The following is a 26,673-nucleotide window of genomic DNA, read 5'->3' as shown; positions in this document are numbered from 1 at the left end:
GTTGGGTGGGTTTTTTTCCCCCCAAGCCTTATTTTTATGGGTATAAAAAACCCAATCCTGTATGGGAAAAAAGCCTGTCTAGAGCAGTTCAGCAAGTATCCTTCCTCCCAACTACTGTTCCACCCCACGAGACCTTACAAGCAGCTATGTTTCAACAGAGCACAATGAAAAAGCTTTGTAAGGCACCCTGGGACAAGAACCACTGTACTTTGACACACTGTCTAAACTACTCTACAAATTTCTAGAGGTTCATTAAACTAAATAGACTTATTTGAATTTTATAATTGAAAACTGTTGTCTTAAAGACAAGTCCCAAATGGGGTGATCTACAGCTTCCAGCACTATTTAACCTCAAAGAATATAATCTGATAATACATGTTTTGAAACCTCTGCAGAGTCATTGAAACAGTTCTGAAAGTCAGTTCCTTCTGAAACAAAGCCGGCCAGAAGAAAAAAAAAAATCCAAAAGGTAGTTAACAATTTAACTCAGTAACAACATGTTAAATGTTTTCTCATTTTCATAGGTTAGCTGATTGTTCCTATGAAATTCTGGATTTGAGGAAATGCATCAATACGTTCAGGAGACAAACGCCTCCCTTCATGGCAACAATGAGGTGCTGGAAAAAAGGGAGTCAAAAACTGCACCATGTAAGTCAATTGGCATGGGAAATGGGGTATTCACTGTAAACTGACTATAAAATTATAAAGGATCTTCCCCTTAATTAAAAAAAAAAAAAGTAAAATCCTGAGGCCAGCACGCTCCACCCTCAAAGGGAACACAAAGCACTCATCCTCCAGACAACTAGATCACCACTGTGCAAACAAAGAAATAACTCACTCCACTACAAGAAAAGGCAGAACCCAGTCTCTTCAAAATGCTGTTAAACATACAAAGTAAACAGAGCATTATAAAACATTTCACTCCTCTACTTACATTCCATTAATCTTTCATGCTGCTTACACAGTTGGTTAAAGCATTCTCAACAAAAGTTGATGATCTTTTTATCATTGAAGACTTTCATATATATATAGCTGCAGTGTAAAGGCTGAGCAGCCTACAGCCATCTCAAATATCATCATGGAATGCTTTATTTTGATAAATTAATCAACCCTTAATCAAATTTTACCACATCAATACAAACCATATAAGTATAGCTAGTGATCAGCTGATTTCTGAAACAAATACTAGACTCAGTCATTTAAGATTATGACTTCAACAGAACAAGTCACTCTTCTTAGCTGTCTCCAACAGCCCTGCATGAAGATGAAAAAACAATACCACACAGGCAAAACCCCGACACCAACTGCACACCATTTTCTGCCTCAGAAAAGGGATGCAGACAGACAGACCAACCCATGAGATGCCAGTTACAACTACAGGCACAAGCAGAGTGACCTAGCTACCACCCTACTACATGACAACCTGTCCAGGACTATCTCCATGTATAGGAGACCACAGGTACCAGCTCTACCTTTTTCCATAATGAATTCTAAATCCAAAAAGCCAACACAGCTTTTTGCATTACCACATTCCCAGGAGAAAACACAAGCCCTAAGGATCAGTATTTTCAAATTTGCAAGAGCAGAAGCAGGACAATGCGACTCAGACCTGCCACCTGGATGATTAAAAGATGAAGAGTATTTAAGGAGCCATTGGCCCCTCTGCACTATGAACCCATCCTTGACATCACGTAGCATCAGAACAGTGGCCATGCATGAATCAGCAAGAGGCTTTGGAGATTTCAATATTAACCAGAAGGTTTCAATACTGCACTGGAACGAAGAGTTGTTGGAGGCAACATCTTCAGAACAGTTGAAACCACAGAACATGTAATAATTTTTTAACAAAACCAACTATTTCTACTTCCTAGTTTTTTAAGAGTAGTCTGAACTCCAGCTTTGCACAGTGCATCGTTTAAAGCTGACATAAGAGCTGAAAAATAGAGTAACTTGAACTTTTAAACAGGGCATGATCACACATACTTCCTTCTGCATATGGTTGTGTGTTCACGTATGCACCCTCCCCTACTGTTAATATTAAAATTCAATAAAGTGTCTATATGAAGCTACAAGCCAACACTTGTATAAAATGTATGCATATCTGGCAAGAACCTCACAATCATTTCAGTAAAATTTATCATTTAAAACCATACTCCACCAAATACAATTTATTCTCAATGAATTTCTGAGCTACTTGCCTCATAGAAGAACCACTACTTTTATAACATTGGAGAACACCTTTAGCAATAAAAGCAGTTTTAAGAGACCATTACAGTGTATACAGATCGGAGTAACTCAGCCTTATTTCTCATAGCAGCTATTTTCAAATGCAACAATGAGGGCAACAGGTATACATTCATCCTTCTCACTCTACATCTCAAACTGAGATATCAGTTCTATTGCTTTAGAAAAAGACCAAATGGCAGATCATTAGTGATAATCCATTTAACAGAGTTCACTGTAAACATAATGAAAATAATAGCCGAAAGGCGTTAAAAGGAAAAAGAAATCCACTTGTGAAAAATAAAATGCATGCAAGGTTTTTTGCCGTATCTGCAGATACCTGCTGTATGTGTTTGCCTGTGTGAAAGCTTAACACAAAGATTTCAATAAGGTCTTACGGAGTCACTGCTATAGTTTGTTTTCCCCCAATTAAAGCAGCTATTAAAGGCCAGTTTTAAAAAATAGCAACCTTTAATTGGAAAAAAAAAGCGTAACAATAAATAAAAGGCAGACACATTTACCAATTAAAAATCTGACAAGATCCCTCAAAAAAATAGCATTTGCTAAATGCCAGGTTGCTTGTTTCAGAGTACAAAAGCTGCTTCAACCAGCTACCAACAAAACAAAAGGTTAAGAAAAATCAATATACATACACGTGTTTGTCCTCTGAAAAATAAAAAAATAAAAAGAAATCCCCAAGTTGTCCTCCAGCAGATGAGCAGTATTTTCTCCACTATGCACTATTTTTTTAAAAAGACACTGTGAAAGCCCATGTGATCAGCATTAGACAACAAAAGCTCCTGGTCTCCAGTGACAATATTTTGACCTTATAAAGTACCTTTTATTCAAGGAATTTGAAGGATCCTTCCCATACACGAAGGAATTAGCACATTTTGAAAGTGGGTGTGCTGAGGCATGATTGTAAGTGCTGCACTTTCAACCAGGCAGCAGAAGCAAGGGGACATAAGCTGTAAAGCCCTGCTATCCAATATCCTACTCTAGAAGTCAAAATCCCAGGAGCTATGTCTTCTTGTAGCAAATAATGGTCATTTCTTCTCAGCAATGTGAGAACAAGGGCAAATTGAAGATACTTTCATATCTCCTAAAGGCACAGAGAAAAGAAGAAAGGCTCCCTTGAGCTACAACAAAGGTGGGGATTTTAATAGCAGACTGCAAACATTCATTAAGCTTCCCAAACACTCTTTACTTCTAAAAGATTTATTGTTATGAACAAACCCTCTATTTCTCCTTTAGGAGAAAGAAGAGGGGAAGCTATACCCAAAAACTCAGTATAACCCAGCAGCAGCACTGCTCAGTGTCTGACTACACCCCCTCGTAACTGTGTAACTCCTAACCAGGAGCCAGTAGCTCCTGCCTCTTTTCCAATGAATCAGACAGCTACTAAGCTTGAGTAAATATAAACAAATTATCCCTTCATTATTAAAACGATTTCTATTTATAAAAGGCCTTTCAGCTTCACATTTAAAAGCATTTTATAGACAATCACACTAAGCAGATTTGGCAGACCTAAGCAATGTTTCTTTTTGAAAGACCACCATCTTTGCTATAACCAAGTAAAATACCGTAATACTTAAAGAAGCTCCTCTAGTTTTGTTTTTTTACAGCAGAAGAATGTAGTCAGAGTTTTGCTACTTTCTTTTTATGGGCCTTTCACAAAGCGACAAGAGAGAAATTAACAGCTGCCTAAATAAACCAGAAAATGCAATCTAAACCCACAAGAATTGGCAGAATATTCTATACATAAATGTTTCAGAAATAAAGCTATCAAGAAAAGTAAACTTTGCCACATTTGAAACCAGTAGTCTACTGTTAAGATTTGTAATATTTTTCTGAAGCTGATTAGTTATAAGAAAGATACACTTAACACACTCAGGCCTATATTTGTTTGCAATGGTATTTTATGAGCATATAAAACAGCAAAAAAATGTCACCTGTTGCTTGGCAAGTTCATCCTCACCTGAGCAGCTATACAAAAGCAACATAAAGAAAACTACTTAAATTCCTTTCCGTATCACTTCCTTTTGGTAGTTGCCAAACCCTACGAAATGTGAATATTAACACAACGCTTTCTCCTTCCTTCGCAATCAGCTCTACTTTCAGGCTTTCATGGTCTGGCTCAACACAACACTTCAAGCTTTGCAAAGAATCTCTACATCCAAACCAAGTTCTAATTAAACTCTGGAGGTGTAGTTATCAGGCTGTTTATTTGAAATAAATAATTTTAATTTCATAAAGTTAACCTCAATGTTGTGTCCAAACACTGGACCTAAACCAACCAAAGTATCAGTGCCTGTAAGCCAAAGATTATTAGACAAACATGATTTCTTATTTAGAGAACATAGTTATATGAGCTCACTCTCATTTTACATTATAAATGAAATAAGAAGTCCAGGTTTGTAAAAATAGAGATACAGAAGGCAGCCCTTAAAATACTCTCGGAAATTACAGGAAACATGAACAAAAAAAAACTTAAACAGACTGTTACTACAGGAAATGCTGCAGCAATCAATGCACATCTACTATTGATTCTTCCGCTGTCTACAAATTTTCTCTATTTTCTCTCAATTTTCTCTAAATTAAGGTTATCTAGCTACAACATACTACATTTCCCTCCTCAACTTATTAAAATTTGAGGCTGATAAAGAAATGCTAAGCACAACACTTCAAATCCATGCTACTTACCCTTGTCCCAAATATACTTAAGTCCCAGCAAAAACTCAAGGTCCAGGCAGAGGCTTGATTTTTTCAGATTTTCACCTAATCATGTATTCATTACACAAACGTTCCATGTGAACTCATGAACAATTGCACCCATGAGCGTGTGTAGGTCTGGGTATAAAAGCTGCAGGAACATGATCCATTTTGATAATCACGTTTTCGGGTACTAGCTTCCCACCCCTTTCCCCTTCAACATTTGTTATATACAAAATAAAAAGTTACCAAAGCACACTACTACCAGTATCATACCTCAAGTTTATACGAGGTCATGCCAACATACACTTTTCTGCATACCAACCTAAACAAGTCTGGGTTTTTAACAGCTTTTCTTATAAAACTAATGAACCACATATATTTGAAATGGAAGTCAGGCACCGCAGTCTGTGTTAAGCACCACCTTTCATTCATTGTTCAGTGGGATTCTTTGTTACCTATTACCGTACAATTCAGAGACCGCAGCCGTGACCCTGGAAAGGCTACACAGTTCTGTGAACCTACTGCTTTTCAGAGCCATCATTTACCTCCAGTTTTGCAAGATCTTAAAGACCACTTTTCAGAGTAACAAAAGAGAATGGAATTTTGTCCTAAACATTACTATTCATAGAGGATTTTAAAATCATAACATGTCCTAGATACAGAAATATTGCTACAATAACTTCTCCAAAGTAACTGACTACAGTTTCTGGCAAAGACACTGAAGTAGGAATCAAAGTTTGTAAGTTCATTACAACTCACAATATTGTAGTAATATGACTGCGTGCTGCCCAAGGCTTCAGTTTGGGAAACCAGCTGCCAGCCTACTGTTTATAAGCTACGTAGAAGAGATTTTTACACGCAGTTGAAGAAGGCACAGAGGGAAAGCAGTGAAATGAATTCAAGCCCTTGCTTGGCTCAAAGTATATCACAGAATCACCCTCTAGCAAAGGAGAGGGGTTCAGGAATAAGGGCAGACAGAAATCAATACTCTAAACATGACTAGACACAACTGTTTTCTTTTCATCCCCTGCAAGGCAGTTAGAAGTAGCACTTTTCCCTCTACTGCATCCTAAACCAGAATGGAGCTTGCACTCAGGACTTCCTACTCCCACAGCTTTTCCGGCCAGTCATATTTTACTCAGTGCTGCCATGTGTTTGTGGACAGAGGTCAACTATAGACTCTACAGCAGTAAAAAGATATAGTGCCTTGACCCTCCCTGCACGACATTAAGCTAGTGCTAACTGCAGGGCTTACTCCTCAGGCCCCAGGATATAACAAAGTGGAACAGAAGGGGGAAGCCAGGCAGGGCGGGAGGACAGCGGGCAGCGCTCAGGAGAAGGCCTGCTCCAGCGCTGAGGCCTCCCCACAGCTGTCAGGGCCCTGGAAGGACCCGAGGTCTTGGAAGCCCGGCCCGGAATGGGCCCCACACGCCCCTGGGTCACCCCCAGGGTCCCACGCAGGGCGGCCCTGCGGGCGTGATGGGAGGCTGCAGAGCGGGGCCACTCCACCCCTACCTGATCACAGAGATGAGCAGCCCCGAGGGGTCCTTGCTCTTGCTCATGGTGCTCCGGTAGCGCCCCGCCGCCTCGCCCGCCGCCATCTTGTACCCCCCTCAAACACAGGGCGGCCACCCGTGCTGGCGCGGCGCAGCCAATCAGAAGAGAGGAGGCGGGCGGCTGCGGGTCTGTGACCCAATAGCATGCGAAGAGGGCGGGGCGCGCGGCATCGGACGGCGGCGCAGCGTGCGGCGGCGCCGCGGGGTCTGCTGGGAGCTGTAGTGCTTATGGCGGCGGCCGCGGCCCGCGCACGCCGTCCCGCTCGGTCCGGGGGGGACAGGAGCGCACCGCCGACAGTACGACAGTACGATCCCCCCTTCGAAATTTAATAATAGGTCTACGAAATTATCGCCCAGATAAGATACATCTGCATAGTGGGCTGTGTCCGAAAGTCCTTATTGGCTCTGGAAGCTGCAGAAAATGGGGTGGGAGCGTGGGAGAGCGAAGCCACCCTCACAGAGCCTGGCGGCGCAGGGTGCCAGGGCCTCCGCCGGGCTGCACGACGAGGGGTTTAAACGTTTATAGGATTGAAAAGCAACAAAATGCACTAGCTACTTAGAGTAATGCATCCTATGAACTAGCCAATGCTAAATGTTAGCTGCATGCCACAGATTTGAGCAGATTCTGATTGCAGGCATGTCTAAAGGGGCTGCTGAAGCATCGCTTAATGTCTTTCAAGTTACCATGTTTTTGAAAATAGTTTTCCCCGGATTTCACTGGGACAGCGGTGAGGTGACTCAAGCTGAGGCAGCCCAGGTGATCTTTGAAGCCCAGTTCTGAAAGTAAGCCTGAAGTAGTCAGCATTTTGCATTTGAATGATGTTTTTTGCACAGCTGGAGATGACAAATCTGAGTCGGCTGGGAAGCAGCAGACCTCAGACACCCAGTGCTTACTGAAGGCCAACCTGCTTGTCCATAGGCCTTGCTTTACCATTGACGTGCTGCATCTCTTGCCATAGGATCATCTTCTTCAGAAAAGGAAAGGTGCGTGCTGCAGGGTTAGAAAACAAAAGGTTGTTTTTCACTGGCTTGTTGGGCAATGTCAAACAAATTATGTTACAACAGCTGCCTCACTTTCCCGGTTTGCAGATGAGGGGTACCAGTACCTCTCCAGTCAAGTCCTTTGAGAGCTTGTGTTAAAAGCATCATGAAAGACCCAAGTTTGTTACTGCAGAGGCAGGAATCCTTTAGCAAGTGGAGAAACAGTCAGGTACTAATAGCCGCTGGGTGCTTTCTAAACCAGGTTAACTTCATCATGTCAAAGACACTACTGGCTGCTATCCTGGAGTTGTTTCTTCAGCCCAAAGCTGCAAGTTAAAACGATTCTAATTGCATGAAAATTACTGAAATCTGTAGGTATGTCAACAGTATCCATTTATATGAACTGTATTTGAAATACATGGTAACAAGATGCACGGTATTCCTAGGGCTTATTTACAAGAGGAAGATTTCCACAGTAGCTATTGTGGAAGAATCTCTATTTATTATAATCAATGGCTGTATCTATTATCATTAGTGGAATGGCAGAATAGAGCATGGGCACTTTATTTCTGAAATAAAAGATAGTTTATTCCTGACAATAATATAGTCATATAGTGATAGTTTATTCAGAACGGAGTAATTACTCTAAAGTAAAGGCATTTTTATCTGCAGATAGGGTGTGCACTTGAAGTGTGTTCCTGTGTAGCTGTTCTGCTACATTTCCTGTCTGCAGTCAGGCACTCAGCTCTACAATTTGCTATTCAGATATGCCAAAAAAGCTCATCTCTGTTGATTTTCTGGGCAGATTTGCTAATGTCTTCACTCGAGGGTGGTGATTTGAATGTCAGGAGTTTTGTGCACTGGCTGGAGGGAGTTTTTTCTCAAACTGCCGACTTGCCAATATTGGTTTTTTGTTAATTGGCAATTCATATTGACTGCTCTGTACCTGCACGTCCTGGAGATTGAAGTGCAGATGAAATCAGTGTGTCCTACCTTTTCATTCCTGACAGCTACAATAATCACCTCATTTAGGAGGAACTTCATCAGGACAAACAACAGCAAATCTCCCCCAGAACTATAACCTTGCTGACTTTCAATCCTGGGCTCAAATTGCTAAACCAATGCCTGGTTTCATTTACAAGACCTTTCCCTTCACTCCCAAACCACGCAGAGCTATAGGTGTGAATTTATGTTTTCTTTAAACAAAAGAGGGAAAAAAAATCAACATAGTGTGGGCTGATGCAACATGTGAACACAGAGGTCTTTCTTCATTAATAATATATCATACAATGAGGAAGAAGGGCTATGAGAACAGCATTTTCTCCTTACACAGCTTGCCAGAAAGGGTCTTAGCCTGAAAACTGATGCATTGGAAATCAGGTAACAGAAATGTACTTTCCCTTTCACATTTCTTTCACACAGAATTTTAATACTCTGAGGTACATCTAGTAAAATGGGTAATTTCTTGACTACTTAAACCAAATAAAGTCCAAATTGACCAAAAAGTTTCCTTGATGATGAATTAATCACTGTCATAACTTGCCTGTAAATACTAGAGGGGCTCAGTAAAGGATCCCCACAATACAAAAGGAACTAGAAAGCACAGATGGTTTCACTCTTCCTCCCCATCCTCCCTTCATAAGGAAAGAAAAAGGCTTCATGCAGAGGCTTCATGTACTCCACCATTTCTCATCCATCTCCGCCATCATCTCATCAGGCTAGTTGCCCGAGGGACCACTGCGGTGGCAGAAAGCTAAGCCAAAAAGAAGCCTAAACAGGCATAGGCAGAGCAGTTCTTTTGCAAATATGGCTTACTCTGTTTGGGAAGCCTTTACAAACTCCAATGGCAAAAGACCTCCTTTCCCCATGGGACTTGCACGATACTAGGGGATTGCTTTCCCCCTTTCCTGAGGTAGCTTTGCCTGTAAACCCTTTCCACAATTTATCCACTGGTATTTTCTAAGCATTACTTGTGAATTCCTAAATCAAACATTTACCAGTGCTCAGTGCTGTTATAGACACTGGTCTCTCAACCACAGGTTTAACATTTTAAAAAATATGACATTTTACTTTGTTATTTCATTTCAAACATTAGTAGAAATGCCAGAGAAAAGAGTTCAGCTCACACCAATATCTTACAGGTGTAATTGCCTTGTCTGTAATGTGTTTATATTAGTTATAATTAAATTACCTTTGAATTGCATCAATGTAAACGGTAGCAGACTGAAGGCCAGACTTCCATCTAAGACTGTAGGAGCAATTTTGCTTGTATAAAGCAAACATAATTCAGTTGGCATATATCAGTCATTTTATTAAAATATATTACCTGTTCTTACAGAGCTTGTCACCCTGACATCAGCTGCATTAAACTGAAATTTGTCCATGGTCAAAGAATCAGGTCCCAGGCTCCCACTTCTTGCAGTAGACATTTTTTTCTGTTTTTCTTATGAAGCTTTATCAGACTTTACCAATCTACCTGAATAAGAACTGAATAAAAGTGTGCTGAAACATCAGGATTTGGCTTTATGATTAGTCACTTCTCCGGACTACCTTGTTATTCCTATTTACCACTACATAAGTCTGAGCTAAAGGTGTTTTAGGTTGCTTCTTTGACCACAATCAGTATATCTTCCCAGCATGTAGCTGCCATCAATTCTTTCTGTCTTACCTTGTGAATAAGAAGTAAGCAACTCAAGGGGCAGGAAAAGAAGTTTCTTGGCTTAATGCTGGGAATCAAGGCAAAGATATGATTCAAATGCCTTCTTATTGGTTTTTTTGCCTCCTGACATTTCCCAAGATGCACTGTGTACTGCTGCTGCAGAAAAAATAGTAACTAAGATTAAGCTAAGTGGAAAAGTACTACTGCTTTTCCAATGTCAAATCCATAGAACCTATGCTAATGCAATCCCTGCAGGAAATCAGAGCAGAATTGTGAGGTGTTTCTCTACAAAGGCAGGTAAAACACTGTGAAAGAAGATAAGCTGTTCCCCTTCTGTAAACTATTAAAAAACAAAAAAAAAAAGCTTATTGCTGTTTATTTTTCCTCCTTTATTTTACTTAACTTTACTAAGGGAATGCTGTTTTTACAATTGTGTGATCCATAACGATACAGAGAGGTGACACTGAACCAGGAAGTTTGTTCATGCAGTTGGTGACCTGATTCAGACCTGGCCAGAAAGATGCATGTCAGAAAAAGGGATAGAAACACTGTAATTGATCCCATGGAATAATCTTTTATCATGGCTTGTTTTGCTAATTGAACTCATTCCCTGGGAAACAGTAAATTGCAAAGTGGCAGAGCAGCTTTCTAATCTATTTATGCCTTAACACAGTTACTTGGTCGTGTGCAGCTTGAGCCCCAGAGCCTGCATTCGCCTTTCAGGAGCTTGAACACATTCCATAGCCTTCTCAGCAAAGCAAGTCTATGGTTTTGCATGAGAGCTTTGTACAAATGGAGAATTTTCTGGCAGTGACAATACATGAAGGAGGAATATCAGTTTTTTCATCATTACGGGGTATTGTAAATGCACCAAACCTTGGGATTAGGAAGCCTAAATGTGACTTACCAATGGTGTCTTCCATCTTATGGCTAAGACAAACCACCCATTTGATGTCCAGCATCCAACCTTGCAAATCCTCAGCCTGTCTCTCCTCCTCTTGTTCATGTAAATAGTGTAGGCTGCATGTTGGCTGGTTGAAATTAAGATCTTTAAGCTTTATATTGGAACCATGGAAAACCTCAGCTGTTTAAGAGACAGGAAAAACAACACTCATATCCTGACTCTCTTGTGTTTAATTATGCTTCCTGCCTCCTGCCCCCCTCCCCCCGCCCCCCCCCCTTCCCCCCTTCTGTAAGGACTTCTTAGATCCTGTCCACAAACTTCTAATTTTAACACAGCTCCGTTAAGTTCCCCATGCCTAGCTGACCATCAGTCTCCATATAATGACTTGTGGATTTGTTGAGCATCAACACTTGCCTCAGGTGATATCCAGGCCAGTAAATTCCTGCAGGCTGGATAGAAAAGAGAGTCCCAGATTTCCTGCTGGCACTGAGAGGGAGGTGGAACCACTGGGCTCATCTATTCCAGCAAACTCACATGGAAGGAAAGGTAATGGATGTGTAAACCCCAGGAAAAACCCTTAGATCAGACCTCCACCTTATTAAACTGTAGGCAGCCAAGCATGACATACGTTGGAGATAAGACTTCATAAATTCTGCTGCTCACAGAAGTACTTCATCCTACTGAATACAGCTTTGGATATTTTCTGTTTTGTGTACCTAGCAGCCTCAGGCAAGAGAAACAACAAAAACTTGAACTGAAGTAACTCCCAGTACCAGCAACACACTCTTGTATTTTCAAGAAAAGCAGCAGTGGTTATCAATCCTTCTGAGATGAGACATCAGACATGCATTTTAAAGGCTTCCATTGCAGAAAATGTGGCATAAGTTTCAGCAGCTGAACAGTCCTTTTGGCCTCAAATTCAATTTACTATGAAGTGATATAAGAGAAGGATGATATGACAGTTGTACTTCTATAGCACTTCTGACAAAGTAAATATGTCACTGGCAAACATCATAACCCCTATTTTACAGGAGAAATTGTGACCCAGTGATACTAAAATCAAGCACGCAACAACAAACCCCACTTACCTTACAAAGTTTTACTGCCGAGGAGAAGAAACTGGAATGATCTATACTCTACCTACAGTTCAACACATTTTAAGGGCAGCCATGGTGAAGGACGTTACAGAGGATCAGTGGTGCCTCTGAAAGGGCTTTGCACAATTCCCTCCTGCATGTTAGAAATCTGAGCTCCCCACGGTTTGACCAGCACCACCTTCTGCATTTTCACGAAGACAAAATGTCAGTGTGAAAAAAAAGAGTTTATTTGGGGGAGTTTCTTTAATAAAAGCCCTGCAGGCTTTCTGCAATATAATACACAACACCGGAACAGCAGCATGCTTGAAATGTGCATGGTACCAATGGTGCTATGTCTGTCAAGTGTTGCTGATATGTTTTTTTGGCAATGTTTGCTTCGCATTGGCTTTGATGGTGCCAGCCAACTCCTTTGGTGTTACCATCCTGACTGCTGTTGCTATCCCTCCCTCTGCTCTGGCCTGCAACAGCATGATGTGCCCAGACTCAGCACCACAGCTTAGCTCATAGAGAAGGCTTGACTTTCCCCTCGACCAGAAATATTACGACCCATCAGTATTCCAGTTTGCTGGGGAAGATGAGCCCTGAAGAAGTGGTCACTAGCCTGACTCTCAGGCTGGCCAAATCTAAAATCTCTGGACGTACCCGTCAAGCAGCCTCAAAGTTCAGATTGAAAACTGTTCAATAGTAACCAATCTGATAGACGGCAGTGACGGTAACTGCCAAATATTTGGTGTCATGAAGTGTTTGTGGGTAGTCAAAGAGTGCAGATGCTCAGAGAGCTACAGGCACTGCAGCTTTGAAAGCACTGTGATAAAGAGCTGACTGAAGCACCAAATCTATGGGAACAGACTTAAATCAACTTTATTGTACAGCAGTGTTATGTGGGCACTGAATAAGTCTGAAGATGGATGTCTTTAATTTTTCTGTTATTGGCGGCAAGAAGGACAAAATCAGCAAGACAGATACTTGCAGATGAACCCCACAACTCCATCACCACTGGTGCAGGGTTTGCGACAGACATGTTAGAATGGAAGATCCCTGCATTTTGTACTGTTTCATCAATGATCTTGCAGTCATCAGAAGACCTAACAGTGGATTAAGAGATGTCAGTGGCGTAAAGCCAGTTCATTGTAATAACCTCGAGAACTGGGGGCCAGGTGGCCTTTGAAACACAAGAAGGATGGGTCTCTTGGAGATTTGCTTTATGATGTTGCAGGAATTTAAGCTGTCAGCAAACCAAAAATGTTCCTAGAGATAGTGGTGTAACTAAGTAGTTTCCAAATGATGCAGCAGAGGTTTTGCAATTGCCTTTTAAAGTCTGGTAAGGTAATATTAAATGCTCAGCAAGAAAATGAAGTGTAATCTACTGTACATCTATAAAATGAAATGTAATGCAATAAAATTAACTAAAAGGTCTTATCTCTACTTAAAGATGGCGTGGTACAACTGATATTGGTTTTTAACAATGTCCTTTCAGGAAATGCAAACCCTACAACACAATATCTTTTTTTTTTTTTCTATGATCTTTGTGGGTTCAGGGAAGAAAAAACATTTCAAGGAGTACCCAGATCCAGGGATCTGGTAAGAAATTAGGTCAGCACAATGAGTAGGTATCTGTCACAAACTAATACCTGTCACAACAAATGCTGAAGATGACCTGTCAGGTGCTGAAGACCATTCAGCTGCTTCTTTTGCTCTTTCACTACCCCTTCACTACTATCCTCCACTCCCCATTCTTCCTCAAGTCATCTCCTGCCTTTCCATTGTGCCCTCTCTTCCTTCATCTTTGCATTTTACTAATCCTTTCCACTAAAGACCTTTGATAATTTTAAAATGATAATGATACAACTTAAATTTACAAATCATTGTGCTGCTGGTTTCTGTGTTACATCCTTTTACTTCAACTCATCTGTCTCATCTATTTAAATTATAAACTCACCAGGGCAGAAGCTGCATTTTAACCTTAGCGTACTGGAGATTTATGTAGCATAATTAAGCAGGATAATAAAATACACCTCAGGGAAGGCTGAAATGTAAGCTGTGGAATTTACATTGGTTTCATTGCTTTTAAGGTGAGAGGTGAACACCGTGATGACTTTGCCTAACTTCTTAGAAAACTTACATCAGGGGACTTCAGGCAGTGAGTCCTGCAGAAACCTACCACTCAGAAAGACCTGCTGATGGGCTATTCACCTGGTCTTATCAGAACCTGTTCCAACAGAGGTTTGTCCTCCCTACTAAAATTGTGTCCCATGTGTCCTGTTTTAATTTGTCTTGCCCAGGCCTTCAGCTGATAGATCTTACTACGGCAGAAGATCTCCAGACCTCTCAACCTTCTTCTGTCCCCATGCCTGCAACTCCTTCATGCTACTGTGTAATCTGAGGCTGTGTGATGTGAAGAACATTTAGAGGCTAAATGAATGGTTAACCCTATTACAGGGCCTTCATATTATGTAAGCCACTTCCCCAGCATGCAACAACCTTTCCTGGTGTCCTAGATATTCACAGAAAATGGGGGCTTGTGCTACAACTGTGTGAAATATAGACCTGGCTTTGGGGAAACAGGATGCAGGAGGCAAACTCTTTACATCTCATAACCAATGCATGTAACTTGGCAAATCTGGCTCTGAATCTCTCTGAACTTTATCCACATGTCTAGAACATGGACATGTGATGAGAACTAATAAATATTCGTGCTAGATTTGTGTTGTTCTGAAGTTCTCCTTATTAGTGGCAGGATGGCCCTAGGGTCACTGTGGGACACCGTTCCAGGGAACAGACTGGTCCCACCACAACCATGTACATGGGCCCACAGGGATTATACAAACCAGCCATAGACTATGGATTTGGGCCGACGATAAGAAAAGACTTGAAAAGCACAGAACAGTAAACAGCCTTTGTTGCATGCTTTTCTTACCACGGTAAAAAGGTATCAGAGAAAAAATAAGACATAGTCACTTTCATTTTTCCAAGGGAAGAAGGAGTAAGTGCGTAGCCTTGGGTTATGAATATCTTGATCACTCAATCACAGTCTTGGTGACTGGCTGCAATCATTACAAGCTCAGTAAATTTTGGAACCTTTGGAAAACTGCTGCCGCCTTTTCAGTAAGAAACCATTTGTCTGAAGTGGTTTTAGTTCAGTGGATCCAGAAGTTGCTGGGATGTGATGGCAGGAAAAGCCATGGGGGTAGATATATTCCTCAGTATATTTCTGCCTTCAGTCCTTAAAAAGATAACGCTCACCTGCTGCCATGGAGATAAGAAGAGGTTAGACTATCTGTGAGCATTTTATACCCACCACAGCTTGAAATATAAATCAACATGCTGCAGAATAAAAACAAAATCCAGAGGTTTTTTCCTTTGGCTTCACTCTTTCCCCATGCTTCAAAGCTGCTCTCAGATGCTCACCTCTCCCTGAACTGAGAAAGACCAGCGAATACAGAAAACAGTCTGGAGCCACCAAGGATCACCAGGCTAGCAGCACAGTAAATGGAGCAAGGAGTATGGCACACAACTGAAACCTCTGATAATATGGGTCTCTGGTCTCTCCTTTATAGGAGTCTCCCCGTGTGACTTTCAGGCAGGATGATCGATCTTGGTGATGCAACAAAATTCTCTTCTTCAAAATCCCTGCAGGCTCTCCAAGTGCCTACATTTTCAACAGTAACTATCCCTTGACGCATAAAGTTTTCATGTTGCAACTCAGAAGCATCCTTACCCCAGCAGAGCACTGCCCTTGTTCTCACCCAGAATGAAGCAATTTTCTGTCTCTCACTTAAAAAAAATCGGAGTTACCCTTCACTCATCCAATACACACCTAGATGAACACTGTCTGCTCACTGTCTGAATCCCTGTCAAAGAAAGAAGTGGCCTCCTGTGGTAGCACAGGGGTTAGAGCCCTCATCTCTGCCGTGCCTTGAGCAGTGCTGCAAACCCCTTCCTTACCTCCTGGGGAGCATCCAGCCCCACACTGAAGTCTGTGAGGGCTCAGGAGAGGGAAAGATGTTTTCTTCTGTCCTAGGCTGAAGTTCTTTGAATTGCAAAACCCACCCAAGAAGCCGCTTTAATGCTCAGGGCAGTAGTTTACACGGAGCTACTCTGGGCTGGGCCACTGTCAGCAGCTGCGATAACTCACTGTGAGCTAATTCAGAAATGTCTACCCAGGCTACATGCACAGCAGCAGCTAAGATGTGGTTCAGGAAGGGATGAATGCCATCTGTGTTATTAAGGAACAACAGGGAAAGAGCATGAACATGTATTTTTATGGACATAAGCTTTTCCTTTACACTAGCTTCCTAATATTAAAATTTTCAAATTTTTGAAAAAATACAAATTTTTGTCTCTGCAGTGAAATATACCAGGTTGATACCCCTGGCAGTGAAGATCTCACCCTGCCTGTGTTAACTGGGAGAGCAGAAAGTCAGTAGCATATAATTTCACCAGGGTCCTGTATCAAAATGAGCAGAACAAATTAACAAAAAACCCAAGATCTGGCATGTAAAATTCAAGTGTTCCAAACTCATGCAGGTATCATATGAAAAGAGAAAATTCAGGCTGAGAACAAGGCATGCAGAAAGCCTTGATTAGGGAAGTGGCACTGGGGGCCTGACAAAGGAATAAGAACATTGCCAGCTCACAAGAGAACTTTGAATTAAACACTGAGACCCAGCTATCAAAATACAGACAGGTGAAATGATAATACAATGAAACCCAAGCATGGAATAATATTCTGCTGGGGATTGTTTTACTGTGCTGCAAGGAGTGAATTTCAGACTGTCTCTGCTTGAAAATACTTTACGCAAAGAAGACCTTTGGCAACTCATATCGGGATTTGGCATTACAAAACAACATTAATCCTCAGTGACTGCAAAGCATTTTTAGGCTAACCTTCTCCTGCCACATGGAAACGGGAGGAGGAGACAGTTTTTTGGAATATGTCTCCAAGGCTTGTATTATAATGGAAACAATTATGCTGTGATCAGAGAGTGGCTGTAGACCATGTAGATATGCCTATGAGAGCTTTAAATAGCTATCTGGGGAGACAGAGAGTTCAGCAGCATCCATAACGTAATATGCTCAGTGCCAGTTGCAAACCCTGCCTGAGACAGAGTAGAAATGTTTAGCACACAGTATCCCTCCAATTAGTGCTAGAGTGATTGGTTCTATAGGTTAAAGGAAGAGCCTGGTAGCTTGGTTTCTTTGAAGATCTTCACCCAGGTAACTCCAAAAATCAGCTGACAGAAAGCAGTGGGGCACTTAGCTGGAGGCATCCATGTGTGGCTGCACTACAGAAGACAGACTGGCCCACGTGGAACCCTGGAGCTGAAGCAAGTGGCCAGCAGTGTGGAAACCTTTGGAGATGAGATGGGTCCCTCTAAAAGCCTGGATCAGGAAGGTAAGCTAATTGCTTGGCTGATTTTACAAGGAAGAATGAAGATTGTGATGTGAGGGAAAGACTCAGTCCAGATTCTGGAAGTGGTCCATGGATCACTCTCTGCTGTGTTGAGGGAAGGAGCCAGCAGTCCTCCAGGAGACTTAATCTTTTGCTGTTTTAGGAACTTGGCTTAGCCTTCCTCCTAGTAACTGGCCAAATGCCAACAGGGCCAGGAAAGGGGCTCCACAGAGCAGGAGACCAAGTTGCAGGGTGAGATTTCATAGGATAGGTTGAATCATTCAGGAGCGTCTCCAATGCTTGGTCAAGTGGCTGCAGTCCTCTCCCACCTTCCTTCCAGGACCTTCCAGATCATTCCCTGACAGTTCAAGAAATCCCTGCACTTGCTGTAATATCAGCATTGGATGCTGAAGCAGGAGACGAGCAGCTGATAAAGTTTCCTGGAGCATTTGCGCAGCTATTCACATGTCCCAACATTACTTTGTCTTCTGATCAATATAATGAGTTATCAGATCCTGAGGTAGTGGACAACTCTACCAACAGCAAATCCTAAATGCTGTCCCATTCCACAGTGCAGGCTCCTGCTTGAGGGAGGTGAAAGCTCAGTACCAACACACTGCTCACTTCTGCTAAAGGAGACAAGTATTTTTCTGCTAAGAATAATGAATGGCCTGAGCCAAATCATGGCCAGATGGTCCCAATCAGTGGTTGTTTATACCAAGACCTGGGAGGGCAGGTCAGTCAAGGCCTCTGACCCTAATATTGTCTGTAGAAACATAATCAATTTACAAGGCCAGGAAGACTGACCTGTTAGCCCTGTTTGTTGATCCAAGACATGGCACAATAGCTTTAATTATTAAATCCAGTGTAGACAACCATTGATCCTCCCACTTAGTGCCATCTCTCTAGCCTAGATCCCAGGGGTTTAGAGCAAGGGCATTTGCAGGGAAAGACAGAGAACCAACCACTTTGAGTATCTGATGCACTGGCATCACCGAATTTTTGGACCCAAATACTGAAATAGCTGCTGCCAGTCCAACCCTTACACCTCCTCACAGCAATCAAGTGATGACCCGTCCCTGAAAGCTCAAGTCCCTACTTTACCGCTAACAAGACATTGAAAAGGCCATTTATAGAGCTGACCCAGCTCATCTTTTCTCTCCAACAGTTCAAAAAGCAATTGGTGTAAAGGACATTAATCAAGTTGGCGCCAAGAGGTAATTGAAGACAGTAATTACTCAGTTTTTATAGAGCTGGAAATGTAATAAGGATTTTAAGAAAGTAATAACTGAAGCTTTCTGCAGAGAGATCCCCTGGTGCATACAGTTTAGCTAAGGGCCTATCTTTTTCAAAATACATTTTCTTGTAGTTATTACATCACTGTCTTGCTGGGACATCTCTCCTGAGCCTTTGTAAATGTAATGGGCTTTGGTAAATCTGAATACACTGCCTCTCTGCATTCTGAGTTACCGTGTTGGATTGACACATCTAATGCAGCAATAATGCAGGAAATGGAAAACACACACATTTATATGCTTTACCTTCTCCCAGCTCCTGGCTTCCTTGTTCAAACCTGGCAGATTTCTGTCAGTCACCCAATTCTTTTTCTGCTTTGGAAGCCATGACAAAAACTATCTGATTAAATTTCCCAAAGGCATATTCAACTTACATGGCAGCTCCTAGGCTCTGTGGTCAAAAGTTGATGCAAATTTTTCCAGCAGACTCAAAGGGCATTTCATCTTGCTGTGCATTCACTTGCTTAAATCATAACTGCCTCGGCAAGAAAAACTCTGATGAAATGGCAAATTTGTCTTCACTTGAACCTGATGAAGTTTGACAAAAGCTCCATCTTTATGCATAGTACCCTGAGTTCAGCTGGTCTAGTCATCCCCTGCTTCCTGGGCCATCTTCAGGATACATCCCACATTGCCTCAAGTGCAGGACTCATGGGTCCTTTTCCTTACTTGGGTACTGATGCCTTACGGCTCTGAAGCAAGAACCTACATTGCCACATGCATTTGTTTCTCCACCCATAAATCACTTTAGTCTGAATTATCTACTTTCTTCTTTGGGACTGGACTTCTGTCTTGCTGTGAACCTGTACTGCCTGCACCAGTCTATAACTGGCTTGGATTGATGTCATTGTTGAAAGAGCAAAGAAAGCAATCCCCTCACCAAAAGCCAGTCTGTAACTTTTTGTGGGGTAGAACTCATATTCCACTGACGAGGTCTGGTCAAATGGACAGATGGACTTGTGTGAGGGCCATCATGCTGACAAGAATGTACACCCAAGTGAAATGAATCTTTGTTCTTTTCTCTTATCCTCACTGTCTGCAACATTTTACCCCTTCTAAAATCACATTAACTTGTAAAATACGATGGCTTGGATGAGTTCCTTGGAAGGTGAAGGTCCAAAAGTAGGATGTTTTTAAACACCATATAAACCTCAAGTCAAAATCTTAATTTTTCAGGGCACCTACCCAAACAATGAATGTTTCAGAGGTTCCACAGTTTCTTAGTTATGACCGAGTATGACAAGTTTGACAGTTGGACCTGATGATCTCAGAGGCCTTTTCCAACCTAAATGATTCTCTGATTCTATTCTATGACCAGTTTAGCACATCTGCTGTGTATTTACACGGGGCTTAATATTTAGTGTGTGAGTCCTGGTCTGTAACTGTTGTCTGCACTGGAAGTAATAAAAAACATAACTACTCCTTTATGCCTTTCAACTTGATTTCAAAAACAAACACCACTGTTTGCAGTTGGAAGAATTGTGAGATCCATGCATGAAAGCTATGCTGAAGGTGCTGAGCTAATTTACTATTTCCTTATAGACAACATCAGCTATAGCAAGGTGTCAGGGATGGGGTGTAACAACAAGAAAAGTATTGCCCTTAATAATATCTTCAAAAAGTCTAGACTTATCCCTTGAGTTACTGATGGAGACTGTAAACTTTTCAAGGCAAATGGCAAACGTGTTTTGAGTTTCTACAGTGCTTTGCATAACAGTGCTGGCACAACTAGGTGAGGTAGTAACAAGAAGCAGCATCGGTCTTGGCTGAATTATCTACAGCCGCTGGGTGTAAGTAGGGGGAGGTGGTGAAAAGGTGAAAAGAGTGTGATGCCCTAGCCCTGCCCCCCCTGCCCCAGCCCCACTCATAATTTCTTATATTCTTGTATTACGCTGTTGCTACAATGATTTTATAGAAGAGCTGATGATTGCATTACTGACAATCATGCCATGAGCTTTGATGAACTCCTACACAGAGTGAACTGTGGCACCCACAAAGTTTTACTGCCTAACACAAATTACCAAGAGCCAAGGGGTGTGCATTACACCAGTCTCCCAGGACTGCTGTGGGGCTGTTGGTGACAGCACCTAAGAGTGTAAAAAATAAGTGCACTGGTCAGTGCTCCTTTGCCTGATTCTCAAGGATGCAACTGAAAATATTGTCTTCACTCATCTCCTCCATTCAATCACAGGACCCAGTTCCTCCCTTGCATGACGGCATCAGTTTTTCTGCCACATCTGATACTAAGACTTGACAGTATCCTGCTTCTTTTACAATGTTTTACAATATATTCCTGCTATATCTGCAGTCAAATGTTCTCGGTTGGGAGGACACATTCCATTATGCCAGGAGGTAGCTGCAAGAGGAAGACCAAGTCTGAAGACATCATTTGGGTTATGTCTGGTTCTGGCTCTCCTCCAAGTGTACACAGCTCATTACTAGCAAAGCACTTCTGCCCTGCAGGGTTTAGTGGCTTTCTGGCTCAGATCTTTGATGAAACTTCATTTCATGACAGGTCTATCCCCAGTACCTTCTTCCTAACTAGGACCATTCCCACCAGAGAGAGAAATCTTCCATGCTTTTTCCTGGGATGAGGTCCACCTGGACTACTTAACTGGCTCTGCTTGAACGTCTTCCCTGCCACAGAGCCAGCAAAATTCTGAGCTTGAGGAAGAGAAAATACCATTTTAATTAATTGCCTATGGTTCTAGGTGCAGAGTTTCCCAGAATCTTCTGTACCACATAACTCATCTCTGCATTCCCTTGTTAATCTCATTAGTTTTGATTAAAATTTGGTGGGGGATTTTATGACCTTCTATTGACCCATTCTGGTATATGCTGGAAATTTATTCAGGTCAATCAGACATCTGCCAGTTTCATATTCAAAGGCCATGACATATGTTTGCACAACAGGGTATGGCAACAAGGAGAAACTGAATTCGCATCCTGAGCAAGGTGGCACAACAGTGTATCAATATCGTTTTTTAATGAGATTTGCTGGCTTTTGCAGACATGAAAAAGTGTAAATTTATGCTCAAATGTCAACAAATGCCAGTCAAAGAAATTTCTGTATCATGCCTGAATGCAAAAGACACAGAGGGATGCAATGAGTCATTTTCATCAGCATGTTAACTCCCAAGAAGTACATCAACTTGCATTTGGCTACACTTGCCTAAGCTAAAAGCCCCTTTCTGCTATTCTGTCAATACTTTCTGCCCACTTCAGAGGGAACTGTTCTAGCTTTAGGAGACCAGTTCTCCCATATGTGTCATATTCATGTCAGTCCACATTTTCTGAAGATGTGAGCCCCAAACTCAAAATCTGCAAGACATCCATGAAGTATGTGGGTTCCCAGAATATATATGTTTGTATAATAGCAGTGCATTTGGGTAAGGTATAGATATCCATGCTGCTGGCTAAGATACAGCTACCTAAATTACATTGTACAGGCAGGTAAGCATAACTTAGCTTTGAATAGCCTTTCTCTGCAGGACTAATTAGGGCTAGCCATTGTCCCTGCTGAAGTGATGAAGCTCTCCTTGCACTGGTTTCTAGCTTCACAAAGTCCCATTTCAGCATCTTTGTATCACCATACCATATTGTACTGATGTCCCCTAAACGGAGATGCATGCCCAGCCCTGAACAGCAGATAATCTAAATGGAAAATACTCCTGAGGCAGCAGAAGCACAAAACACCACAAGAATTTTTTCCCAAGTTCAGGCTGGTGGCAGAGCCAGGGATAAAATCCAGAATTCCTGAGCGCTCCATGACATCAAACTAGTGGGGACTCTCCTGTTTACTTACATGTAAAAAGTAAGTGCAAATATATACACAATCTGTAGCTATGCATGTTAAAAATGTAAAAATATATAACATATTAATCCAGCTTTCTTGAAAACACATAGCCTTTTCATTCATCAGGATATTTGCCACTGCCCAATTGATTTGAATGTGTCCTGGTTTCAGCTGGGATGGGGTTATCTTCTTAGGAGCTATGGCTATGATGTGAGACTTTTCAGTTCCTCAGGCCTTGTTAGTGAAAAAGGCTGGAGGGGCACAAGGTATTGGGAGGGGACACAGCCAGGTCAGCAGACCCCAACTAGCCAAAGCATTATTCCATACCATGGGACTTCATGCCCGGTATGTATACCTGGGGTGTCGGCCGGGGCAGGCAGATCGTTGCTCAGGGACTGGCTGGGCATCGGTCAGTGGGTGGCAAGCAGTTGCATTGTGCACCATGTGTTCCTTTCTTCCTTTCCCTCTGGATGTTATTCTTTCCCTTCCCCTTTTCATTATAACTGTTACTGTCATCATTGTTATTGTTGTTCTTTCATTTTTATTCTATTTCAATTATTAAATTGCTCTTATCTCAACCCTCAAGTTTTACATTCCTTTCCAACTCTCCCGCTGGGTGAGGGAGCAGTGAGTGAGCAGCTGCATGGTACTTAATTACCAGCTAGGGTTAAACCACAACAGAATGTTTCCGGTATTTCTCATTTATTTGGTCTAAAAAATAGTTTCTTCACCCGTTTAGCTGAGTAGCCCTTCTTTGCCAGTTGTCCCGAACAAGGAGTATTGTACACATTTTACATCATTAGCTAATTTAACCAGCTAATTTAACATTAATAGCAAATCTGTGAGTTGAACGTCAGCAAATGAACTCATTAAAGAGAAAAGAACTAGCGCTTTCTCCCGATTTAATTATTTTTTTTCCTTTTAGTTTTGCGCTCTTAGCAAGATGCTCTGGGGAAATCAGGATTTCAGAGAAATTCGGATGATCAAATAAATAGCGTTTTATTGATGAATTAAAAAGGATGCATCAGAATGTCAAAAAGCTTTTACAGAAAGATGCTAGCCTCATCTGTCCTGTTTGGGAAGGACCCAAGGCTAGAGGAGCCCACACAGGCTCTTTTTAATTTATCCTCGTTCATGCTATGAGGGTCTCAAGTCTCCTCAAGTGCTGCACACCCAAAGTTACTTCCTCAGCCCTGAAGCATGTTGTGAACAGTGATTATTTGAGAGACATATTGATGACATCAGCATCAGACATTCTATCTCATTTCTCTGGCCTGTTTTGCCCCTCTGTTATCAGCTGAGCAACTCTCGGTGCTCAGATGGAGCAGGATTCTTGCCAGGAGGGAGCTCTGCTCCACTTTCTTTCTGCTTTCCAGCTCCAAGGAAAAGCCCTTTCAGACAGTGCTCCAAGTCTCCCTTTCTCACAAACCCCTCTCTCACATCCAATTCACATTTTTCCCACCTCTATGCTCTACACCTCTCACCACTTGAATAGGGTAGGACAGCAAGGGGGCATACGGGAAGCTGTGTGATGGGAAGCACACTGCATAAGGGTATTGCAGGAAGTTAAAGGATGGGGAGCAAGAGTTTTGGGCCATAAGAAAGTAGGGACGCTTCTTGGGGAGCTATAGGACAGGATGATGGGAACAACCTCCATTTTGTTCTCAACAATTCATTGTCAAGAAGCCACTTCTTATAAAATTAAGTGTTACGTCACCCTTTAGAGGCTTTCACATTAGTGTGGCTAAGGACACAGGCATGTAATCATCTACTCAGCCAAAGACTTCCAATAATACTTCATTACTTCAGATACTGGGGTTAGACCAGATGACTTCCAGAGGTCCCTTCCAACGTCAACCATTCTGTGATTGCTTCTGTTGTGCTGGAGTCTGTTTGTAAAATTGAGGTAATGATGCAAGGGATAAGTATGAATACATGGGTTAAACATTGAGATACTTGAGTAGACCAGCCATGGAGTGTGAAAATTCTCTGTTACCTCTAGATGCAAGCTTTGCACCTGAACTGTGTCTGGATGGACATACTGCACCTGTGTTAGTGTGAAGATTTGTTTCCTCTGAGGGACTAAGACACTCCTGAAGGTGCCTTGGGTGAGGAAACATGCAAAAGGTTTAGGCATCTCAGTAGGAGATACACAAGTGGAGGGTTGGAAGGAGAGGGCAGCTCTCCGTCTCACTCCGTCACAGGGTTGACGAAGCACAGTCAGCACACTCGCTCCAACAGCTTCTCAGAAAGACGGTTGTCCAGTGGGAAGTAGCACCAGGTAGACATTACTCTCTGCTTCTCTCAAAAGCTGACCCCAATCATACTCTATTACTTCAGCTGGTGATTCTGTGATTCTTCTCTTGTTTAGAATAGCATTAGAATATCCTTGCACATCTTTGAAGCTACATTAATCCTTGGTTCAGTGTGTGTGTGTGTATGAATAATAGATTTTCTGTGCTAAAACTATCAAAGGCTCTGGCAGGCAGCTGGTTGGCTCCCTTGGGCAAATATCCTAGAAAGGAGCTGCAGCACCAGACCAGATTTGCATGTTTGATGCATTGCTGTGTCTCAGTTTAAAAGGAGGCAATCTGTTGGGTTTTAGTTCATTGCATGTCTGTGGAAGCCTAGGTGCTGGACTGCACACAGTAGCAAGGGTGGATTTTTTTTTTTGAGACATGGAGAAATTTTTCTCTCCCAGGAGTGCAATTTATATCTTGATTAATCTAAAAAGTTTGGGGGTTTTATGCTGAGGGGTGCAAGGGGATTTTTTAAGAAGCATGGGTAACAGTAAAGAGGAAAGGAAGGCATCTGCTGGAATCGCTTTCATACTGAAAAATCAGCTATGCTGTAGGCAAATGCTGTGCCTCAGCGGAGCAGAGACAATTTCAGGTAATTAATGTTCTTCCTTTACCAACACTGGGAAAATCATGGACTTTAGCGGGAGATTTATACATTTTTATGTCAAAGCTTAAAGCAGCTGCGGAAAGGTGGTGATTCATAAGGGGAAGTTCAGAATCTGCACACAAGAGCTAAGCCCCATGTCAAGGATGCCGAGTTGCAGCTGATGAGGTTTAAGCCATTTCCTTCCATAGGTAGTGAGTTGTTCCAGCCATTTTTCTTACTCTGACTCAGACACCCTCCTAACAAACCCATGTTTGGCAAATAGATGCAGTAAATCCCTCACATACCCAAATAGTAGGGAAACGAACCCTGGTTTTCAGCTCTAAAACCACATGCCTCTCCTCACTGACAGCAGTGGAGGTAATAGATTTTTTTGTCATGTCTATGGACAGCTTGATCAGCCAAGAAAGTTTCATCATGAAGGTTAGAAAGTAAGAACTGCCAAAAGTCAAGATGAGATAGATTCGCTCATGGAAATGAAACCAAATATTAAGAAGTGTCTATGAAGTGGACTTGCTGTGGCATAAGGATGAGGATTTAGATGACCAAGATTTCTCCACCTGCTCCAAAACACACAGACTAAGGAAATAGTTTAAGTAAAACAATTTGTCTAAGAAGAATTAATTTGATCACAAAATCCTCTTTCAGCCAGCATGTCCCAGGGATACAGTACTTGCTCCATCTCATTTGCCACCACAGCTCACTCTGGTTGTTTTCATCTGCTTTCATTTCAGAACAGCCTACTCAGCCCCTATCCCAGGCACACAACTGCCAATCCACTGTGATGATGATTTAAGCCACACGTGGAATCCTGTGTTTGGTGTTGGGCCCCTCACTGCAGGACAGACACGGAGGGGCTGGAGCGTGTCCAGAGCCGGGCAGGGGCTGGGGCAGGGGCTGGGGCAGGGGCTGGGGCAGGGGCTGGGGGGGGCGGCGGGGGGGGGTCAGCCTCCACAGGGGGGCTCAGGGGCACCTGGTGGCTCCCTACAGCTGCCTGAGAGGAGGCTGCAGCAGAGGGGGGTCGGTCTCTGCTCCCAGGGAACAAGTGACAGGGCAAGAGGAAACGGCCTCAGATTGTGCTAGGGGGGTTTAGATTGGGTATTAGAAAAAATTTCTTCACTGAAAAAGTTGTCAAGCACTAGAACAGGCTG

General features: G+C 42.3%; 1 protein-coding gene across 3 annotated transcripts in view; it reads right to left on the bottom strand.

Annotated features, from left to right (window-relative positions):
- EXOC4 (exocyst complex component 4) overlaps positions 1 to 6,566 on the bottom strand; it is a 408,445-nt gene extending 401,879 nt beyond the window's left edge. For 2 of the 3 annotated variants that reach the window (XM_055807287.1, XM_055807286.1), the window contains exon 1: positions 6,454 to 6,566. In XM_055807287.1, the coding sequence (XP_055663262.1) occupies positions 6,454 to 6,539 (86 nt within the window). In that variant the 5' untranslated portion in view covers positions 6,540 to 6,566. The remainder of the gene's footprint in view (positions 1 to 6,453) is intronic. The other variant, XM_027785678.2, reaches the window with a different exon arrangement.
- Positions 6,567 to 26,673: the final 20,107 nt, after the last annotated feature.

Source organism: Falco peregrinus, chromosome 6, assembly GCF_023634155.1.
Source record: "Falco peregrinus isolate bFalPer1 chromosome 6, bFalPer1.pri, whole genome shotgun sequence".
NCBI lineage: Eukaryota > Metazoa > Chordata > Aves > Falconiformes > Falconidae > Falco > Falco peregrinus.
This window is presented reverse-complemented; position numbering and strand designations above follow the sequence as displayed.